Source organism: Takifugu rubripes, chromosome 4 (assembly GCF_901000725.2).
Source record: "Takifugu rubripes chromosome 4, fTakRub1.2, whole genome shotgun sequence".
In the NCBI taxonomy this organism is placed as follows: Eukaryota; Metazoa; Chordata; class Actinopteri; order Tetraodontiformes; family Tetraodontidae; genus Takifugu; species Takifugu rubripes.
The window spans coordinates 10,480,351-10,499,668 of record NC_042288.1 but is presented as its reverse complement, the minus strand read 5'-3'; the positions used below and the strand labels follow the sequence as shown (position 1 = coordinate 10,499,668).

The 19,318-nt window shown below is 46.4% G+C and overlaps 1 protein-coding gene across 6 annotated transcripts in view; it reads left to right on the top strand.

Moving 5' to 3' along the window:
- Positions 1-19,318, top strand: part of ebf3b (EBF transcription factor 3b) — a 66,028-nt gene that overhangs the window by 803 nt on the left and 45,907 nt on the right. For all 6 annotated transcript variants that reach the window (XM_029834707.1, XM_029834709.1, XM_011603238.2 and 3 more), the window contains exons 2-6: positions 207-363; positions 609-672; positions 870-925; positions 2,706-2,779; positions 4,465-4,533. In XM_029834707.1, coding sequence (XP_029690567.1) covers positions 207-363; positions 609-672; positions 870-925; positions 2,706-2,779; positions 4,465-4,533 — 420 coding nt within the window. The remainder of the gene's footprint in view (positions 1-206; positions 364-608; positions 673-869; positions 926-2,705; positions 2,780-4,464; positions 4,534-19,318) is intronic.

Sequence of the window (19,318 nt, the reverse complement as noted above, 5' to 3'; positions counted from 1 at the left end):
TTACGGTCTCCCAATAAATGCCCCCCCTTCGGCTTTTCCCTTCTTTCATTACATCAGATTACCCATTATTGTGACAAATCAAGAAATCTCCCCCGTACGCTCGAGCGTGCGCCTGCATCTCCAATGTTTTCCATCAGCGTCTCCATCATCTAGCATCCCCGGTGTCCGCTGCTTAACCGAGATGGTCTCTTGTTTTCTCCCCGCAGCGGTGTCGGCTTGGCACGGGCACATTATGAAAAGCAGCCCCCTTCCAACCTCAGAAAATCCAATTTTTTCCATTTCGTCCTGGCGCTGTATGACAGACAGGGTCAGCCGGTGGAGATCGAAAGGACAGCTTTTGTGGACTTTGTGGAGAAGGAAAAAGTAAGATTTGTGTTTTAGAAGAAAAAAAAACACCAAAAGACTTGCAACCGTGCACTTAATCGGCATATGCACCGAAATTATGTTCAGCAAAATTGGATTGCTAAGGGAACTTGTCACGCGTAAAATCGATTAAAATTGTAAATGTTTTGTCGGTCTCTTTTTGAAAGCTCTTTGAAATATTTCCTACCAACAGTTGATGAGACTTGTGTAACGGTGATATTTTTGCTAATTGTTGTCTCCTGCAGGAACCAAACAGTGAAAAAACTAACAATGGGATACATTACAAACTACAGTTATTGTACAGCAATGGTGAGTTCGTATTTTGGAAACACGTGCAAAAATATACCTCCGGAACATCTGTCTGCATAAAAAAACACGTGTAAAATATTCACAGCAATTAACGCGAACTGCTCTAACAATCTTCCCGTTGCACCGTGTAAATTTTATTTTATTTATTGAGTACAAATCTTCCAAATTCACGAGCTGTTCTTCTTTCTCTTCCCCAGGCGTCAGAACAGAACAGGATCTTTACATTCGGTTAATCGATTCCATGACAAAGCAGGTAAGTTGCTGTTGCACTTTTTCTTTCTTTCTCTCTTTTTCTCTTTTTCTAAACACACAGTGCAACACGGTGCACCGTGCGCCCTGTGCACAACCAACGCGTCGTGGAAATTGTCGCCCCAACAGCAACAAAAAACGATAATGGTGGTAAAAAAAAATCAGTTATGTCAAAATCAAATTACCGGTGTAACGAGAGCAGACAGCCTCCGTTGCGGTTGTTTATGCGTGGCCGTATCATATTTCAAGACTCTAAAGTCAATTTTAGTCTGTCAGATTTAGGGTTAGTTGCGGGCTCAGTTTGCTCAACATTAAATTTTAAACACTTCTTCTGGTCTAATATGAGCTAATACGAGCTCTCCCACACAGTCAGGGGTGACAAAAATAAAATAAAATAAGCTCATAAAAAATATATACCTTTATATTAAGTTGCATTTCATCCCCATTTCTCCGCAAACATCTGCCTGGGTTTTAAAACCCAGCGTATAAAATATTAGTAGCGCGACTCAATTAAGCCAACGTAAATATTTGCAATTGCAAGGATAATTATGGAAATAAAATCAGGAGCGGTTATTTCTGCCCTGCGATTCCAGTTTCTCTTTTTTCCCCCACCTTTGCCTGAGAGTTGAGGTGCAGGATTCTGCAATAGAGCCGTGAAGCCTGGACCGGTGGTCACAGGCAACATTCCTGCGCGAATGTTCCGAGTCAATGACGCGGAACAAGCAATTTATGGATTTGTGTTTCTACAGCTGCGAATAGCCACATAAATCAAAGCAATATAGATAATCGGCTGGGAAAAAAGAGGAAAGAAATACATCAGGTTAAATAGGACAGCTCTGAGGAGCGACAGTGACGCGACCTGGTTCAGATGTGTCACTTCATAAAATCCAATCAAAGGCGCGTGGAAATGTGCTGAAAATATCAGGGATGATATTAGAAAAAGCCCCCGGATAACATAAGACGCTGTTTATTTTTTAAAATTTTATTTTTTTCCCTGCTTGCGTTTCAAATTAAAACAAACAAATAAATAAATAAATGCAATTTCTCCCTAACGACGGCGTTTTGTCCCCCGCCGGTGCCGGTTCACCATAGGAGCAGTAAAGTGTCTATATCCTCAGAAATGGGGGAGAAGAAGGAGGGAGGGATGGAGGGAGGGAGAGAAGAGCGGCAGAACTGATAGCTCCACGCCATCTGTTTCAGCCAATGCTCAAAAATTACTCAACCGTACCGCCAGACACCGCTTTTTATCCACAGAAAGATCATTGTTAGCGGCTCAAAATAAACAACAGATTGCCCATTAACACTTTCCCCCAAATATCCCCAGATTATAAGCATATTGATGACACTTCTATTGGATCTCTCCTTAGGAAAATCTGTCTGTCCCCCCCTTTTATTCTCGGTCTGTCTGTCTGAGCCACGGGATATTATCGAAATTAATAAATAAATAAATAACCGGCATTTATCATAATTATTCTGGTCAGTGTGCTATTTTTAATTGTATTGAACGCGTTGGTGAATTGCTGCTTTTATTATGAATATTATTGGGTGTGTTTTGCCGGTTTTGGACTTATTAATTGATAGGATGATCAGAGTGCGGTATAAGCAGGTTTCTCTGATGCCCTTTGCACTGGGGTAATATATTCTGCTGCCCTGTCATCAAATGCGCTCATGGCCTAATTTATTTTTACTAAACCAGCTCACATGTGGGTCTAATTATTTCCGAGTTTCTCCGAATTAACGTGTTTGGATTTTCACTGTATTTCCATCTCATTTGCCCCTCAAAGGCCATCATCTATGAGGGCCAGGACAAGAATCCGGAAATGAACAGAGTGCTCCTCACCCACGAAATCATGTGCAGGTAAGCAGGAATCCTCATTTAGTTATTTGCTTTTGGAGCATTTCCTCTTCCCCTGATAAGTTTTGTCATTGCTGAGGTGGTGCAGCAGTGCAGGCTGTCCCATGGGTCCTTCAGGAGGGGGGGGGGGAGAGACCGATGGGGTGGAGGGGGGGCTCCTGTCATTTCCAACTTTGATATGATGTGATTCAACTTTGATATCAATCTAAAGGGCAGTGACAGTGAGCTGACTGTCATTAGCAGTGAAGCCAGAATCAGCCCATGAGGTGACACATCATGCAGGTCATTTTATTCCTCATTTATACTTTTATATTTTAAGGAATCAGCCTCCAGACAACGTGTTTCCTATTAGTTTCCATGCATCAGCTCTCTTTCACCCCCCCCCCCCCCCCGCTTTAGTTTCTGGTCTGATCCCACCTGTCAACAATGATCAGCCGGCCTTTTAGCGTCATTTAACCGCATAAATCTCAACCTCTCATATTGCGCCGCCATTCAGCGGTGTCACTGACGCTAACGGGAGTGGGGGAAGGGGGGGGGGGGTGTAGAAGGCGCCTTTTGTTGTTATTGTGCAGCCCGGCGCGAGCTTTGTGGACGCTGAATTTGGATACTGTGGGTTAACCTCTCCTTTGTTGCACCGGTGCATTGTCGGAGTCACCGGTTGAGAGGAAGTGCAGCAGGAGATCTGAGAATCATTTGTCTTTCTTGTTTTTTTTCTCCCCTTTTCTGCATAAACTCATCACTCACGCTCCATTTCTACATGCATCCATCACTTATTTCTGACACTTTGAATACGCTCGTGCTGCATAGGTAATATTTTCCATGTCAGGAAGAGGTGTGACGAGCTGATGAATAAGGAAGTCTAGTACTTAATCAGATGAGAAGATAGTCATAATAAGAATAATCTTGTTGTTTTTTTTTTTAAAGCCTAGTTTTTGAATTATACTTTTTGCTCAAACACTCTGCGGTGCCTTGGCTATAAAGCACATCTTTATTATTGCTGCTGGAGAGTCATGTAAATCAGACATTTAAATAATGTGTTGTTGACTATCAGTCGCTTCACACAAAATCTTGTTTTTCTCCCCCCGCCATATGGCATAAATCAATCTTATTCTCATATGTTTATATGTTTTCATTTCAAATGGAAGCCGGGGATGATTTATTTGTTTATTTTTTTGCACTTCTGATTCAAGTCCCAATCAAAGACGGGCAAGGCGGCTAGCTATAGGCTGGAGGGGGGGGCTGAAACATGTGGTGGAAGATAGATTAGTGCTTTTGAGGCCATAATTGATAAATGCCCTGCAGAAATATTGGTTGAGGGTGGCACCTTGCATCTCCCTCAGAAATAGCAGCTTGGCAATTAGAGGTAAACAAAAGCTGAAGCTGTGAAAAGTGACTCCCCTGCCTCCTGGCCCAATCCCCACTCCCCTCCCCTGCAACACTAAGCCAAACAACACAACATGTTGTTTTCACCAGTTTTATCAGCCATCAGCATCAATGAAATGGTGAGATTGAGTGAAGGAAATCTCAGGGCAATTCCCCCCCCCCCACCCCTTCTTCCCCAACTATCAAAATTACTCCGAGGAGCTTGATAAATGTATGTGCTCGTGTGTGCATTATTAATTTATTTATTTTTATTTATGTAGCATCGCCCGCTCTCACACGCACTTGTCTCTCCTTTTATTTTGCAGCCGATGCTGTGACAAGAAAAGCTGTGGAAACAGGAACGAGACTCCGTCAGACCCCGTGATCATTGACAGGTAGGCTCCTTCTCTCTCTTTGTGAACGAGGGGATGAGTAAATGAACGAGTGAGCGACCGAACGGATGAGTGACTGAGTGGGAGAAGCCGGTGAACAAACGAGCTCCCTCCCGGCGCGCCAGACGGCCCAGTTGGGCTGAGTTGCATCTTATAGCCCACAGTGTGGGAACCGCGGGTGATTCTCTGTGAGCGGCCGAGGGGCGTCTTTCCCAGGTACCTGTGCACCGAGGGGCGGTCACCACCTGGATAGGGTTTGTTCAATCACAGGTGGTTCAATCACAAGAGGATCATGCTGGGAAAATACCTAATTAGCTTAGGCAACTTCGCATTTACTTGGCTGGCTTCCCCTCTTTGTTCGCAACAGCGACTCTTACACTGTCAATAGTTGTAATTTATCGACTGTTTCCTCCTCTCAGTTGTGAGCTGGCTGCTATTAAAGTTTAGTTTCAGGAGGGATAAACATTTTATGTCTGCCGCTTTGGGCCCTCATCTTTGGGGAAGTGGCATCTGCCACGTTTTTATTCCCTTCACCGCTTCCTAAAGAGGGAGAATAAATGCTTTTCTAGGCTCTGACATTTTGCTCACACTGAAACTATACGTCCTCGTCAGTTTGAATATGCTTAGCCGCCTCTGTGTGTGTGTCATTGTGTGTGTGTCATTGTGTGTGTGTCATTGTGTGTGTGCTGGATATAGGGGTTGAGGTAGGGGGTGCAGTTAAAGCGTCCATCTCAATGTAACGCTCACCACGTAGCAGGGAGAGACAGCAATGCTAATGTTTGACTAGCCGGAATCACTGTTTGCTTAGCGGAGAATGCCTGGTATCTGACAGAGGGGACAACTCTCTTATTAGTAATCAAATAGGGCTGAGCAGTTGTTGCTGCCACTCCACTCCAGCGGCTTCTCATGCATCAGGAAGTAGGAGCCGGCTGCCCTGGGAGCCTGGATGGATTACCAGAGCTACTGGTGTCTGAACTCAGAGCCACACAGACACACGGAGATGCAGGCTGAGACAAGGGCACAAACATGCAGACGGTGACACGCGCTCACACGCATGCACGCACCCAGTCGTATATGAAAGAGGTGTGGAGGACGACGTTGGTCCCCCCCCCCCCCCCCGCCCGCTGCAAACATTGTCATGGAACTTGAAATGTTGTCGCCTCCACTTTTATGTTCGCTCTGCGCGTCGTTCCCTCGCCGCTCGTCGTTTTGAAGGTCCCGCGCGAGCATTGTCCCTCAATCTGCGGGACAAAGGATGTAACATAAGTACAATAGGCAGAAATGAATGCATGCAGAATTAAAGTTTTAAAAAAAGAGGGGTGGGAAGGGAAAGGGACAGGGGGGAAAAAGGAGCGGATGGATATTGTAAGCTCAACTGGCTCAGCGAGGGCTCGGGTTTTCATTGTGACAAGTCTGAATAGGAGTAAAGTATCCCTTTCCTTGCACAATGAGCAGCTCTGTTGAAACACAAAAGCATATGTTCCTCATTAGACCCTCCCATTGTCTACATGTTGTAACTATGAGCCCGGCAGCTCACCCGACCAGACCCACACAGGTTCCCAGTGACTGAGGGGTGCTAGTGAAAGGTTGCAGGGTTTCGAAAGAGTTATGGACGTGACCGGAGAGCGGGCTGTAAGCTGGCTATGTCATGTTATTTATTGCAATCACTTGGCTGTTCCCGCTGTACATATGGGCGAGCTTTTAGTGTTTTACAGCCATTTTTGTTACATCTGTCATTTTCTCATGCACATCATTACAGGCACCTGTGCCGCAGTCGCTGCTGGCAGAAGCTGATTATTTCCAATTGAGGAGAACATAGTTGAGTGACATAAACCTAGAGGAGAGGTCTGATTGTTGAATCAGGCACGTCTCATCTGTCTACAATTACGGCGTGAAAAAAAAAAAAAAAAAAGTCTCGCACTGCCACATTTCCGAGAGAAACAGTAGCATGGCCGAACCTTAAGAAGCAGATTTTGGAGTGAATCATTGATGGCATTGGTTCGCCGTAACATTTTCCCAGATGGTAAGAGGGGAGAGCACACACAGCTAGCTTGGCATCTAGCGAGACATTAACTGGCGTTCCCATGGATCTGGCATATCCAACGGAGTTTGGGAAACTTATCATTCCAAATGTGTCCTAATTTCCTGCGGTCAAGCCAGACATCTGTTTACCCTATTTTCTCTCTGAGTTTTGATGCAGATTTTCACTCAGATTTTCATAAGAGGAAGGATTCTCTTAAAAAAAGAGTTGGTTAGATATAGACCCAACAGCTGTCACAAAGTTTCAGCACCGCTCGCTCTTTAAATATTTCAGCACTTACATTTGATGCCCCTTGCATTATTCATAGTCTTTTTTTGGATGAAGAAAGACCCCATTTTAGCTACATTTGGGCGGGTTTATGTGTTCTGACTCTAAAATTTTAGCTCTCATTTCATTTAGCATATTCTGCCCCTACAATCTCACCGTTACATTAAACGAGTGAAACACTGAATTCGTGTGAGCCTAATTTACCGCTCGGTGTAATAATTATTTTCAAATTTTAGAACCAATGCGGCTACAGATGTCACATTTATAAGTTAATGGTGCCTTAAAGTAAGTGGGGGGGGGGGGGGGGGGGGGGGCACAATTATTCAGTCAGTAATTTGAGTCTTTAGAGTTATAGTGATGAGTTACTCGCGATCTGATTAGACCTTCTCCCATTTACAGTGCACGCAGTGTATAACTAAACACAACTCAATTTGCTATGACTCCTGGTCTGGGATCTGTCTTCACTCGCCTGCATATTGACTTTGTCTCTTCTTGTGTGAAAGATTAGAAACATTGTTCAGGCTTCTGCATGGATTTTGTAATAAAGCAGCACATGTTGTTGAAAAGAAGAGAAAGTGACTCATCCTGCGCGTCAGGGTCGAGAGGTCACCTCCGACCCTGACAAGCTGCAGAAATCCACGCACGCGGGATTGAAACGAGCGCGGCATTAACGTGCGTTCCGCCCTTATATGAATTTCCAATTGAATGAGTGTTCATACAGTTTAACATCGTGTGTCAGTTTTACGCCGCCATTCACAAACAGACGCCGGGCCAGATCTAAAAGCGTCAGCTCCGTTTATTCCAGTTTCTACGGCGCTTCCTTTCACTTCCTGTCACAGGGGTCAAAGAGCGCTGACCTCTGGAGTGCAGCCCACTCTTGAATAATTCATGACATTGACTTTTTTTTTTTTTTTTCCTCCCTTATTTTCCTCCTTGTCTGCTTTTTTTGGTCGGCGTGCCTGGTTGTGCTGTGGGAGGCTTTTATTCATTTAGCTCATTTATAAAGGCCTCACCACACCTGTTTGTGCGTTAATGCAATTAAATTTTGGCCTAATGTAAATTTTGCTTAGCTTCCGTTATGTCCCTCATTAGCGAGCCTGTATTTTCTAAATGACTTTGCGTTATCGTTCATTTGTGGAACACCTACGAGGTCATTTCCCTGAGTGCACTTGACTTGTTGTCAAGTTGTTTACCAGAAAAACAAAAGACCGCAGTCTTAGAGCGTCTCACATGTTGTTCCCTCGGCCTCCTAAGAAACAAATCGGAAAATTTGCGCGCTCCCATCTGGTTTTTGCAAAAGCGTGATTACCTCCAAAAGCTGAACAAATGCCAGTATTTATAAGGTCAGCCCTTTATGTGGAAATGTGATGTAAATGAGAATCAGCGAAAGGGGACATTAAACAAAATTAAATTCATTGTCTCCTTTAATGTCATTTACATTTTTGGCTAAGCCCCGGACTGTCAAAGAGGATTTCTAAAACCATTTTAATTGCACACCGGCATCAGGGAAGAGGGTGTGTTCTCACCGAGCGGCTGTCGCGATGACCTGCGAGGAGAGGCCGGTTTACGGGGCGCCCAAACGATGGGCTTTTTCCTCTTTTCTTTTTTTTGTTTTTTTGCATCTCCAAAGGTGCAATTAAGATGGCACTCGGTGGGTAGTGTTAATCTCGCCGTGCGTTCTTCACCATCCTCTGTGAAAATGGCGCCGCCGATGGGGGTCAGTGGTGTTGTGATTGAGAGTTCATTGCTGCAGGTGTTCTTTCTGGAGTTGTTACATTCCACCGCTGCGCCGTGGGACCGGCGTATTTTTGGCTATATGGCGAGTCATTTAAAGCTGTTAACATATATAGGAAACGCTCTCCTTCTCTATTTACATGTGTGCAAACACCTGCGTGCACCTTTCCGTTTTCTGGCTTAACAATAAATCCATCTCGGCACTTTATTTATGAGCGTGTTTGCCGTAATTAATGTGGCAGATGTGGATTTCTGACGCGCGTTGAGAAATGGGGGGGCGGCGGGGGGGAAAGAGCCGGCCACCCCTGGCTGAGTCCCTGCGATGTTTGAGTGAAGCCTGTCTCCTTCCGAGCCAGAGAAGGAAGAGCAGGAAGTGTTGAGAGTAAAAGCTGTACTTGGCAGCTTTCCTTTGGCTTGCACTTGCCGAAAAATGAAACCCAGACCCTCTCGGCAGCACCGGAGCCAGGACCTCCTTCCCAGCGCTCCGACATCCAGGATTGGGTAATACTGTTCACTAAGCAAAACATTACCTCAAATTATTCTCGCCCTGTTTTCTATTCCCTCCTCCCTCATGTCAGTTTTATCGCAGTTTGTAAATGTCAAGGCGCGTACAAAGACGCACGGTATAAATGATATTTTCCAAATTATGCTCACATGTTTGGGTTCACATGAGTGGCGGCTGAAAGTAACGTGGTGCCTGACGCTCCCGGGGGAGGCCCACCTCACTGGGGTAGGATTCCCCAGTGGCATCAGCTAATGGCAAGACTTGACAACAGCAGAGAAGCCGGGGGTGTTGTGTTTTACTAGCGCTGAGCAGGGGTGATGACTTTAACATGTGTGCAGGCAAAGATGGGGGTGTTTGTGTGGCGCGTGTGTGTACACTCTCTTGCATATGTGCGTGCACGCGTATGTGTGTTTGCGCTCGTGGGTGCGCTGTGCTAAAGAGAGAGGTGTGCAGTACGAAAGAGCGGCGCGGGCCAACAGAGCGATGGATTCGGCTCCAGCTTGACGGCAGTGAAAGACGAAACATGGTTCCACATGTGTTGAGAAAGAGCAGTCCATCTGTCCATGGAGACAGCCCCCCCTCCCCCGTCACCACCGCCCCCCCGTCCTCTTCTTTCCTCTCTCCTTCTCTTCCTCTCGTTCTCTCCTGTTCCCCCACTCTTTACTCCCCCCCTCGGTTCACCGCTGACAGAAACAAGGCCAGAGCTGGGGTGATGGGATGAATGCAGGGCCAAGAGCAACACAGGGTTGCGAACACACACACACGCACACACACGCACGCACACACGCAAACACTCGCACACACAAAATAAATATAAAAGGTTATCAAGGACTATATGTTGTTAAAGTTTACCATCTTTTCTTGCCGGTTTGGCTGCACTGATGTGGTTTAAATCCAGCTGCGGAGCGACGTAAGTGATTTATTTTACTATTATGAAAGACAACAGTTCTCTAGATACATATTCTGCCCCCCCCCCACACACCCCCTCTGCAATAATCCACCGCGGACGAGAACGTTACATTATTAAAATTAAATCTGAAGTGAATTAAACATGCCACTCTTCCTCAAATATGTATCAGCTCTCCTTCATAATTAAACTTTGTGGCTGTTCGGAGGACGCTGTTTGGTTTCTTAAAGCATTAATGACGGAAGAGCTCCGTCAAACACATCTCGATTACCCGGATCGCATTTGGGGCGCGGGGGCCAGCGCCGTTTTTCTTTTTTCAAACTATTTCTCCCCTTGAAAAAGGGTACGCTTTCTTCCTCTTGGCATGTCCTCACCCCGATTCAATCCTTATTAGGTTTCCTCTAATTGTCAAACAAACTGTTGGGTCAACCTCAGTCGTATCTGGCCGTAAAACAGCACATTAGGCCCCAGTGAGGGATATATGTGGTATTTCATCGGAGACGGAGTAATGCTGGGGTTTTATGGTTAAGCACCAGTTCACGCCCACGCCATTTGTTTTGCATTAGAGTGGAGGTTTTGTAAATCAGATCAATATGTTCGCCGAGATGCGATTCCTTGCCGGGATCTCCTGAATCGCTCTTTCCTCAACTATTTTTCTTAGGGGACTGGCTGTCGATGTGCACTCCTCCCGCGCCCCCTCCCCTTCCCGCCTTCCCTCCTTCCCTACCTCTGTCAGCCCCTCCTTCCAACTCTACCTCAATCCATTTCCATTTTCTGAATGTGGCAATTTGTAGTGTGACACGGGCGAGATTAGGACGGGAAGCAGTCGGAAGATTTCATCGGACATGGTCTTGCTCACGCCGGTGTGAGGTCACAGGACAAAGACGGTGGTGGTGGTGGGGGGGTGCTGGGAGACGGGGTCATCAGTTACATCGGGGAAACGAGCTGGTCTGCTGGCTGCTCTGGTGGCCCCAGGGGTGCCTGGGATGTATCGAAGGAGAAACCCTAGAGGAAGAGCCCTGAACCAGTGTCATTTATTAAAAGTGACAAGTTATTTCTAACTATAGCTCTGTTTTTATTGTTTTACAATGCTGTCGTTTGGACCAGTGCTCTTCTTTTCAGGAATCGCAAAGAAGTGATGAATGAACCGGCCCTCCCGCTTTCCTTTTTTTTCATTAACATACACGACACACATGCCTGATGCGCTTTAGCAACACGTGCGGCGCCGCTAAACGATATTATGCGATTTCTAATATTCCCCCCTCCCTCGGCATTTAAGCTAAACAAATGTGCAGGTTTAATAACGATCGACCCATCAGATAAGTGTAATGAAAATATTTCACCATTCGCTAGTTTTCTCCAGGACATTTGTTCAGTAAATTAATAACAGCTTACAGTGCGGATCTCACGCTGACCTCGGTATAATGAGTGCCAGAAGTTCCACACAACATGACCGTGCTGCGGTTCCGTGATGGAGAGCAGAACGTCCGAGTCTATTTTTAAGTCCGAGATGTTCGGACTGTGTCTTCTACTGGAACATTTTTTTGTTGTTTGCAGAACATGCAACATCTGTTATAATAATGCGATATTTATTCAGGAGTTTACCTAGGTGGTTCACCGAGGGTCACTAAGGTACCCTGTTCCCCTCTTTTTTTTTTTACTGGCTTCCCCAACTGTGCTAATGATATATGACAGAAATTTCCTTGAGCTGGTTCAGTGGCAAGAAAGGTCCTGGCTAGTCTATATCAATCCATCTGACTTATGTTCCCATGTCTTGAATTACCGCTTGATGGAAACCTGCTGTGGGCTTCTCTTGCCAATTGAAATCAGATCTCCTCCACAGCCTGGTGTGATATTGATCCATATTCAACACCCAGGCAGCCGATCGATCGGTATTGATTTACAATAAAAAACACTCCTCTGCTTGTTCAGCACCGCGATCAATACTTTAAAGCAGAGGGGGGAAAATATTTAAAAAGAAAGGGAAAAATGGATTTTGCTTTCTACTTGAGGCAGACTGGGATGTGGGCTATATATAAAAACGTGGAGAAATGTTTCATTTCATTAGGGGGGGAGGTGGGCCGGGAGCTTAAGTGACCAAACCTTGACCACAGTGGCAGCTAGCGGTACAAGTCCGCCCTGAACAATGATCCCCGACCGTCCTGTGAGACAAACCAGTAAAAATGGTTTAATGGGATGACACCTCTATAAGGACTCATTTATTGAAGGTGTGTCTGATTCTGGATTAGCGGCACATCTGCGCAGCGACGGGGAGCGCTAAAACTGTCGTATCAAATGTATCTGAAAATTGAAAGGGGATGCTAAAAGTGCTAGATCAAGCCCGAACACTTTAACGTGATTTATCCCTGTTAACAGGATGACATGATTTCCTGTGGTTTTGATATTAATTTGTGTCTCCTTCGGTATCCATCTGCTAATGCGCTCACATGCCACTTCTCTGCCTCCCACATGGTGGTAATTAGGGTTCGGTGCGACGGCGAACGCGCTGGCAAACCTTTCAGCTCCGGTTCAGATCCACATTTCCCCCTGTCACATCTTAGTCCTAATCTCTCGGACTTCCTCCCCTCTGCCAAATAACTGTTCCCATCCAGCAGGTCCCAGCATCGACTCGGGCTGCCAACATCTGAAAGTTATTATCCCCAATCTCTGACATCCAGGAGTTTACAGTTATATAATGATGGGGAAAACCACATGTCCCCAGAGGCAGAGAACATTTTTGAGATGCCTCCCCATCTGTTTTGGGGGAGCTGCCCATTTTGGGCTAAACTCAGAATGGCAGGCAGCCCCCCCGATGGTTTCTGCAACTGGAACAGGTCAGTGTCGGAGTTACAGGGGGGGTGATAAAGCAAATCCAATTGGGTCAGGTTCCTCTCTCCACAGCGCTGGTGGCTCCAGCTCTCTCTGCCTCACCAACTGTGTTAGCGCCGGTTGTTTGTTTGTCCTAGTGAGGCTGGACAGGGGGACTAATGCAAGCCCGGGGGCCAGCCAGGTCGGAGGCGACGGTAAACCCGAGCTGCCTGGTGTAGCTCTGCTCCCTCGCCGCTGGCTGGGCCTTGTTTGGACTGCAGCTCCGGTTTGCTTTCTTAGAGGGAAGCTGAGACTCTGTAATCATTGAGCCTTTAGCTCGGGTGGAGAGCGCAGACAAGACCGGCGAGAGTGATGACATAGGTCCACAGAGGCCTAGCCCGGTCCACCCCTGCTGCTCTTAGCATATTTATTTTCTCTTCTCATTGTATGGTTTAAGTCACACCATATTATGTTCAGACCGTATGCACGTGCATGGGTACTCAGATGTGATGAGGTGCATGGCGTAAAGCCGTGGGCTTTGTTTTTAATAATAAAGACTGGGATTAGTGGCTTGCCTTGACCTCGGTGTAATCTTTATTAGTTTACTAACCATAACGCTAGTTATAAAACGGCTGAAATTGATGTGAGTGCAGCGACACAGGCATGGCATTCTGGACAGCACCAAGAGGCAAAACTAACCGAATTACACGCTCTTATTAAATCAATATGTAACAGATTATATTTTTGTTATGTGTAGCTGAATATCTGTTCAGTTTTGGTCAAAAGCTTTCCAAAACCGTTCAGATTTAGATCAGTTAAGACCCCCATCTTGCCCCCTGGGCTCTCCTCCAAAATGTTTTATTCAACATCACCACTCTGTTCTGTTTTGTTACGTTATTGAAATGGGTTGTCGATTCGAATAGAGTCAACCTGGTGGGCCAATCTCATTGTGGCCAGTGGAGAGTGAAAGCCATCTCTGCAGCGTAGGCTCACCAGAACACACACAGAGATTGGACGAGGGGGGCAGTGTGAGCGAGAGTGGCTTCTCCAGATGGAGATCCCAGATATGGGGGAAAATGTCCGGGCCATTTTCCAGGGTTTCCATAATGGGAATCTACCCATTGCTTGCTTATTAAGCTGTGCACACAAGGAAGAGTGAAGAGAGAGATGGAGAGGAGGGAAGATAAGGGCAGGCGAGACGAGAGATGGACAACCTGCGCGCCGTCACCTCTCTGTTGTAAGTGTCAAGCAGACCCTGTTGGAGAAATCACAGGTCATGTGGATAGATGATTGTCAAAGCACCACATTGATATCAGGGTTTTATTTCCCCCCCTTTGAGCTGTGGGGGCGCATGATAAGATTTGTTTGTGTTTGCGGTCGGAGGGGGGAGAAACTGCGATGTTCAGGTCAGAGAGGTCAGTGCCAGAGGTCGCAGGGTCGCAGCCTTTTCCGTACCTGAGCAACCTCACACGGATAAGCCATTTCTCAGACCCCCTGAAATGATGCTGGTGCGCGTCGGGGACGGGGAGGGGGGGTGGGGGGGTGGGGCAGGACGAAGGGGTGGGAAGAAGAGTGATCTATCAGCAACAGCAGCAGACATGCAGACAGAATGGCAGCTACTGCAGCTAAACAGAGTGAGACAGATAGGCAGAAGTCTCTCATACGTAACACCGGGAGCTTCCAGAAGACAGTGCTGAGTGTTATGGATGCTTGACATTGACCTCTTATGCGGAGAAGGTGGATTTATCAAGGTTGTAGGACAATAGTGTTTGCCTGTAAATTATATAGTTCACTGGTTAAAATGCTCCCCTCATGCCAGATAACAGCCTTTCCCTTCTTTTTTTTGCCTTTTTAAGATGTTTCCTACAAGACTTCAAATTTAGATGATCATATTTTGAAAACTGTCACTTCTATCAACTTAAATGGGAGAGGGTTAAAAAAAAGAGCTCTGAAGCTTACATTTTTCTTGAAGAGAAATATTTGTTTACACAGATATGCCTGTCATTGTGCGAAACAACATTCATGATTCTTTTATTGGTGCTCAGCCATCACTTCCCGCTCTTCCTCTGTGGGAAAAAAAAGGGCTAGTCTACAAAGTGGCTTTTTGCCGTTTGAGCGAAGTAAACTTCATCAGGTCGACGGCGAGGTGTGCTTCACATGTCACTCAGTCGAGCTCCCTCCTAATGAAATGCTGCATACAGATTTCTGCCTGCGGGCTCAAGGGGATAAGACCGTGGTAACAGAATGAAACAAACCCCTTCCCATTCCCTTCACTCACTCACACACGCGCGCGCACGCCCGCATGCAATAACATACGCACATTCGTACTGTCGAGCATCCATGTGAGGAGATCCAAATCTGCAATTTATTCAAATATTGATATTTCTACTTGTCAGGAGAAAGGTGCCTTGAAATTTCCTCTGAGTACTCCTGTCAAAAAAATAGCAGGAAATATGTCAGATAATTCATAAATGGAGTTCAGTGCTGCAAAGTCAGTTGGGAACAGCAAAAAAAATATATATATGCGTGTCAATGAAGAATAGGAGCAATATTAGAGAGCCTGCTGCTCATTCTTCCATCATGTCAGGCAAACAGCTTTTGCAGGCCTATAAGTGCACGTTACGGTCTGCGTGCGTGTGTTTTTGTGTATGCGATTGTATATTTGTATACGTCCCCATGCATGTACACGTGTATGTATATTTATGCTTGTGAATGTGTGTGTGCTTTGACGGTGTTGTGACTCGTACTTAGATAATGTTTGTTATCATTTTCCGTCAAGACACCCCATTTCCCATCCTGAAACAGCCAATGGGAATGTGTCCTTTTTTTTCCCCCCGGAGGTCCGTAACCGGACGCTGGCCTCCATGTGGTTTGAATTAGGGCCCCCGAAACTGTGAAGGACGCTTCGAATGACGTGAGGCACTTGCAGACCAAATTCCATTCTGCTGAATGCTGGAGAAAAGAGCTCTCAGGAATCCTCAGAGATTTTTTGGCTGGGGTCCGCCGGCGATTAAAACAGGGCGGAAACCAATAACTCAATGAATCATAGGGCAACGTCCCATGAAATCTCTCGCTGCTCTGTCACACCCTCGTGCGAGTCCAAATCAGATCCAACTCCACTGATTAGCCTTTTTTCCAAAATGAAATGGGAAAGGAATCAGACCAGTGACTTGTTCTGTGCTCCCACACACTGAACACAACTTTCAGCACTTTAAATCAAAAAGGCGCCCTCTCCCCGTGCCGCCCCTCTCTTTGAGCCACCTCCATTTTGACAAAGCGTGGGCTTCCCGGTGATGCATCGTCTGACCGCGGCGTGCCAAAGCAAAGCAGAATAGGAGACCGCGTATCTCCTCTGGTCATGTGATGCCATAGTTCATAGCTGTTGATGAGATGCAGTTTGGCACAGCTTGGGACCCATCTGGGAGATGCAGATATGCAGACAGGAGAAGTATTTTACAGCAATGCATCCGCGCACTTGAAGAGCTATTTAGCATATGCTGCTATATGAGAGAGAATTAGTCTCGCTGTTGCCAGCTGCAGATTAGTCTTAATTTCTTTACAACCTGACAGAACAGCTGATCTACCTCTGTGGACGGCAAAGTAGTGCTTTTTATGACGTATTGTATTTAATCCTTTACTTAAATTAATCAGCATTTATTTGATAGGGTTGTTTCCCCCCCACCCACTCACAATCCCAGTTTTCCCATGTTGACATAAACAATGCCAGGCAGTGCCGCGACGCTCCAGCCCTGGCCATTTTGTTTCTGGTAGCTGTAACAGAAGTCAGAGTCCATGCTGCTGCTCTGACTCAAGTGGCTGATATGTTGGGCCATCTAGGGCATGGCAGGCAGTTGACAGTCCATGCAGCCTGTCTACCCACAGGACATCTCCACACAGTGTGTCCAGGCTGCGGCCAGTGCTGTCATCTGGGCCCACTATGGACCAGTGCTCTGCTGACAGTGAGAGGGTAAACGTTTACCACCTCAATCCCCCATTAACTCGGTGAAGGCGCTTCGATCCTCTGTGAAAATAATGATATTGATTGGAGCTTGGCTCTACAAACGAAATGGTTGCAACTAAAAGAGGGATGGGCCTTTGCATTAGAATATGGGATTTTCGAGGATAAAAGAGTGTTTGGATCTTGTTATATTTTGCCTCTCCTCCATCTCCCTTCAGCCCCCCCCCCCCACCCACCTCCTTGTCTGCTCTCTTTCTACATTTTTATGTGTGTGCATGTAGTGCGAGAGCCCGTGTGTCTCCTAAGATTACCCTCCGCTATCCCCACAATCAAACAACAAATGACAACATCATTGCTCAGGCCTTTCAAAATAGGACACAAAAAAGGGTGTTGTAGCTACATTAACTTGCAACAACCCCCTAATAGACCCTTGTGGGTTTTGTATCTCTCCGCCTCTCTCTCCTCTCTTCTCTCGGCTGTCACATATCCACCCCCCCCTCCACCCCCACTTGCAGCGCGAGCCTCCCAGCCTCAGTGGAGATCAGGAGCTCCCTGTCGGAGGTGCTTTGTCACGTAGCCCAGGGAGCGTGGAACTCACCCAGAGCTGTTGAACAAACACAAGCACAGGGGCTGTCAATAGTAGCTCCGCAAACTAATTGCCTGTCAAATGAACCACCCTCGTTAAGCTGCCCTCACACACACGTGCAGCGACTGTGACTTTCATACACTCGCGCGCGGGCACACACATTTGATTCAAAGCGTAGTGATACCTTGTTAGAAGAAACGACACGAGCGGCACTTTGCTTTTTCGCCGTCTTGCTCCTACAGTCGTCACCCCCGTGTATGTGTGTGAGTGTGTGTGTGGGGTGTAGTCACTGAGAGATTGCCATTTTGTTGTTATTAAGGGGAGCACAGCATTGTACGGAGCAACTGATGCAACCCAAACACACCCTACAGTATATCAGCCGGCAATATATTTCAGTTTTTAAAGCCGCTCATTAGATGGTAGCAGAGCTCCATACGCCAAATGTTATTGTTTTTTATGTTTGTTTTGCTTTTTTTTTTCTGTAGTCATTAGGCGGTAGCAGCGGAGTGCCCAGCGCCTTGTCTGGGTGCCTGTAACAGTGCTGTCGGATTGACACAGCTGGGGAGAGCAGCTTGAGGCTGCACGCTCAGGAATACACAGGGGTGTTCAAAGCCCCTCTCTGAATCCTGATCAGAGCGCTGCCCCGGCCAACTGATGGCCTATTAAATATACATGCACAGAGGTCAGAGCTGGAGGTCCCGGCTTCCTCCCAGCCATGTGCACTTAAGCGGAAGGGCTGGGCAACAATAAAACCTCCTCTTGCTCCAGCGAGCTCTCCCCTGACACCCTCACCTCCAATGTGTACGTCAAGTACAGTGCTCACCCAGTGCTATATTACAACTGCCTTTGTGAAAAGGCCAAATGATGCATTTTTTACACGGTTATTATATATTTATATTCAATAACACCAAGAACCAGTCTGTCCATCTTTGTTTCATTTTTGTTTTATCATGTGATAAACAGCTTCGCTTGATTCAAGACATCACGGTTGCAGCCTGCCCATGACCCCCCCCCACCTTTGTACTTCCTACCAGGGATTGAGATGCTGAGGTGAGGGGAAGAGCCCCATAATGGCCAGTCATGATTAACATATTCAGAGTGACATTCTCTCTGTGTTCGTTCGTTAAGCCCGGTCTGTCTGACTAATGAAGTGGAGCGGCAGTTTATCAATTAACCCAGCACTCAGCCATTTGTACTGGGAATAATGCTCGCGCCGGGTGTCACGGTGATCCAGTTTGGTGCCCTTTAACCCCAGTGAGCGTCCGAGGCGACAGGCCTCTGTGACAGTGACAAAAAGACACACAACCGGAGATCTGCTAAACAGGATTTAGATGCGCTGTTCAATGGCCAACGGTTACAGAAAGGGGTGCGGATTGATTGGGCAATAAGATAATGAAAAAAGATCTCCACAAACTATCATTAGGGGTTTTCAGCATTCTCAGACTTCGCATAGATCATAGCAAACAACTTAGTGCTGTCTCTATTAAAACAAGCCTTCCTCTGCCATTATCTTTCCCCCCACTGCTCCTTCCTCCATTTCACATTGTTTGTGTTCATTAAGACATGGGCGACCTGCCTTATCCACACATCAGACCTACCTCTCAAGAGTAATTGCGATGGTCTCGGAGAGGATAATGTGGTTTAAACTCAGTATCGCCTGTCTATTAGGAGAGACATGATGGCAACCACAAATAATAAAGAACTATTTATTCCTCTTTCTGCGACGCTAACTAGGTAACATATCAAGCCGGCCCCGCTAAGGGTCTCTCTTACTGTCAGATATGGCACCCTTCATCCATTCCCTGTGGCCCTTGCCTCGACATCTCCGCTCTTCATTTTCTGCATGAGCTTGGTCATAAATGCACACACACCTCATATATATTTGATAGTTAATATTTATCCTCGCTAGGGAAGTGCACTTTACATGTGGTAACATACGATTACCTGCAATTCTTATAGCAAAGAAACAAAATCGATATGGA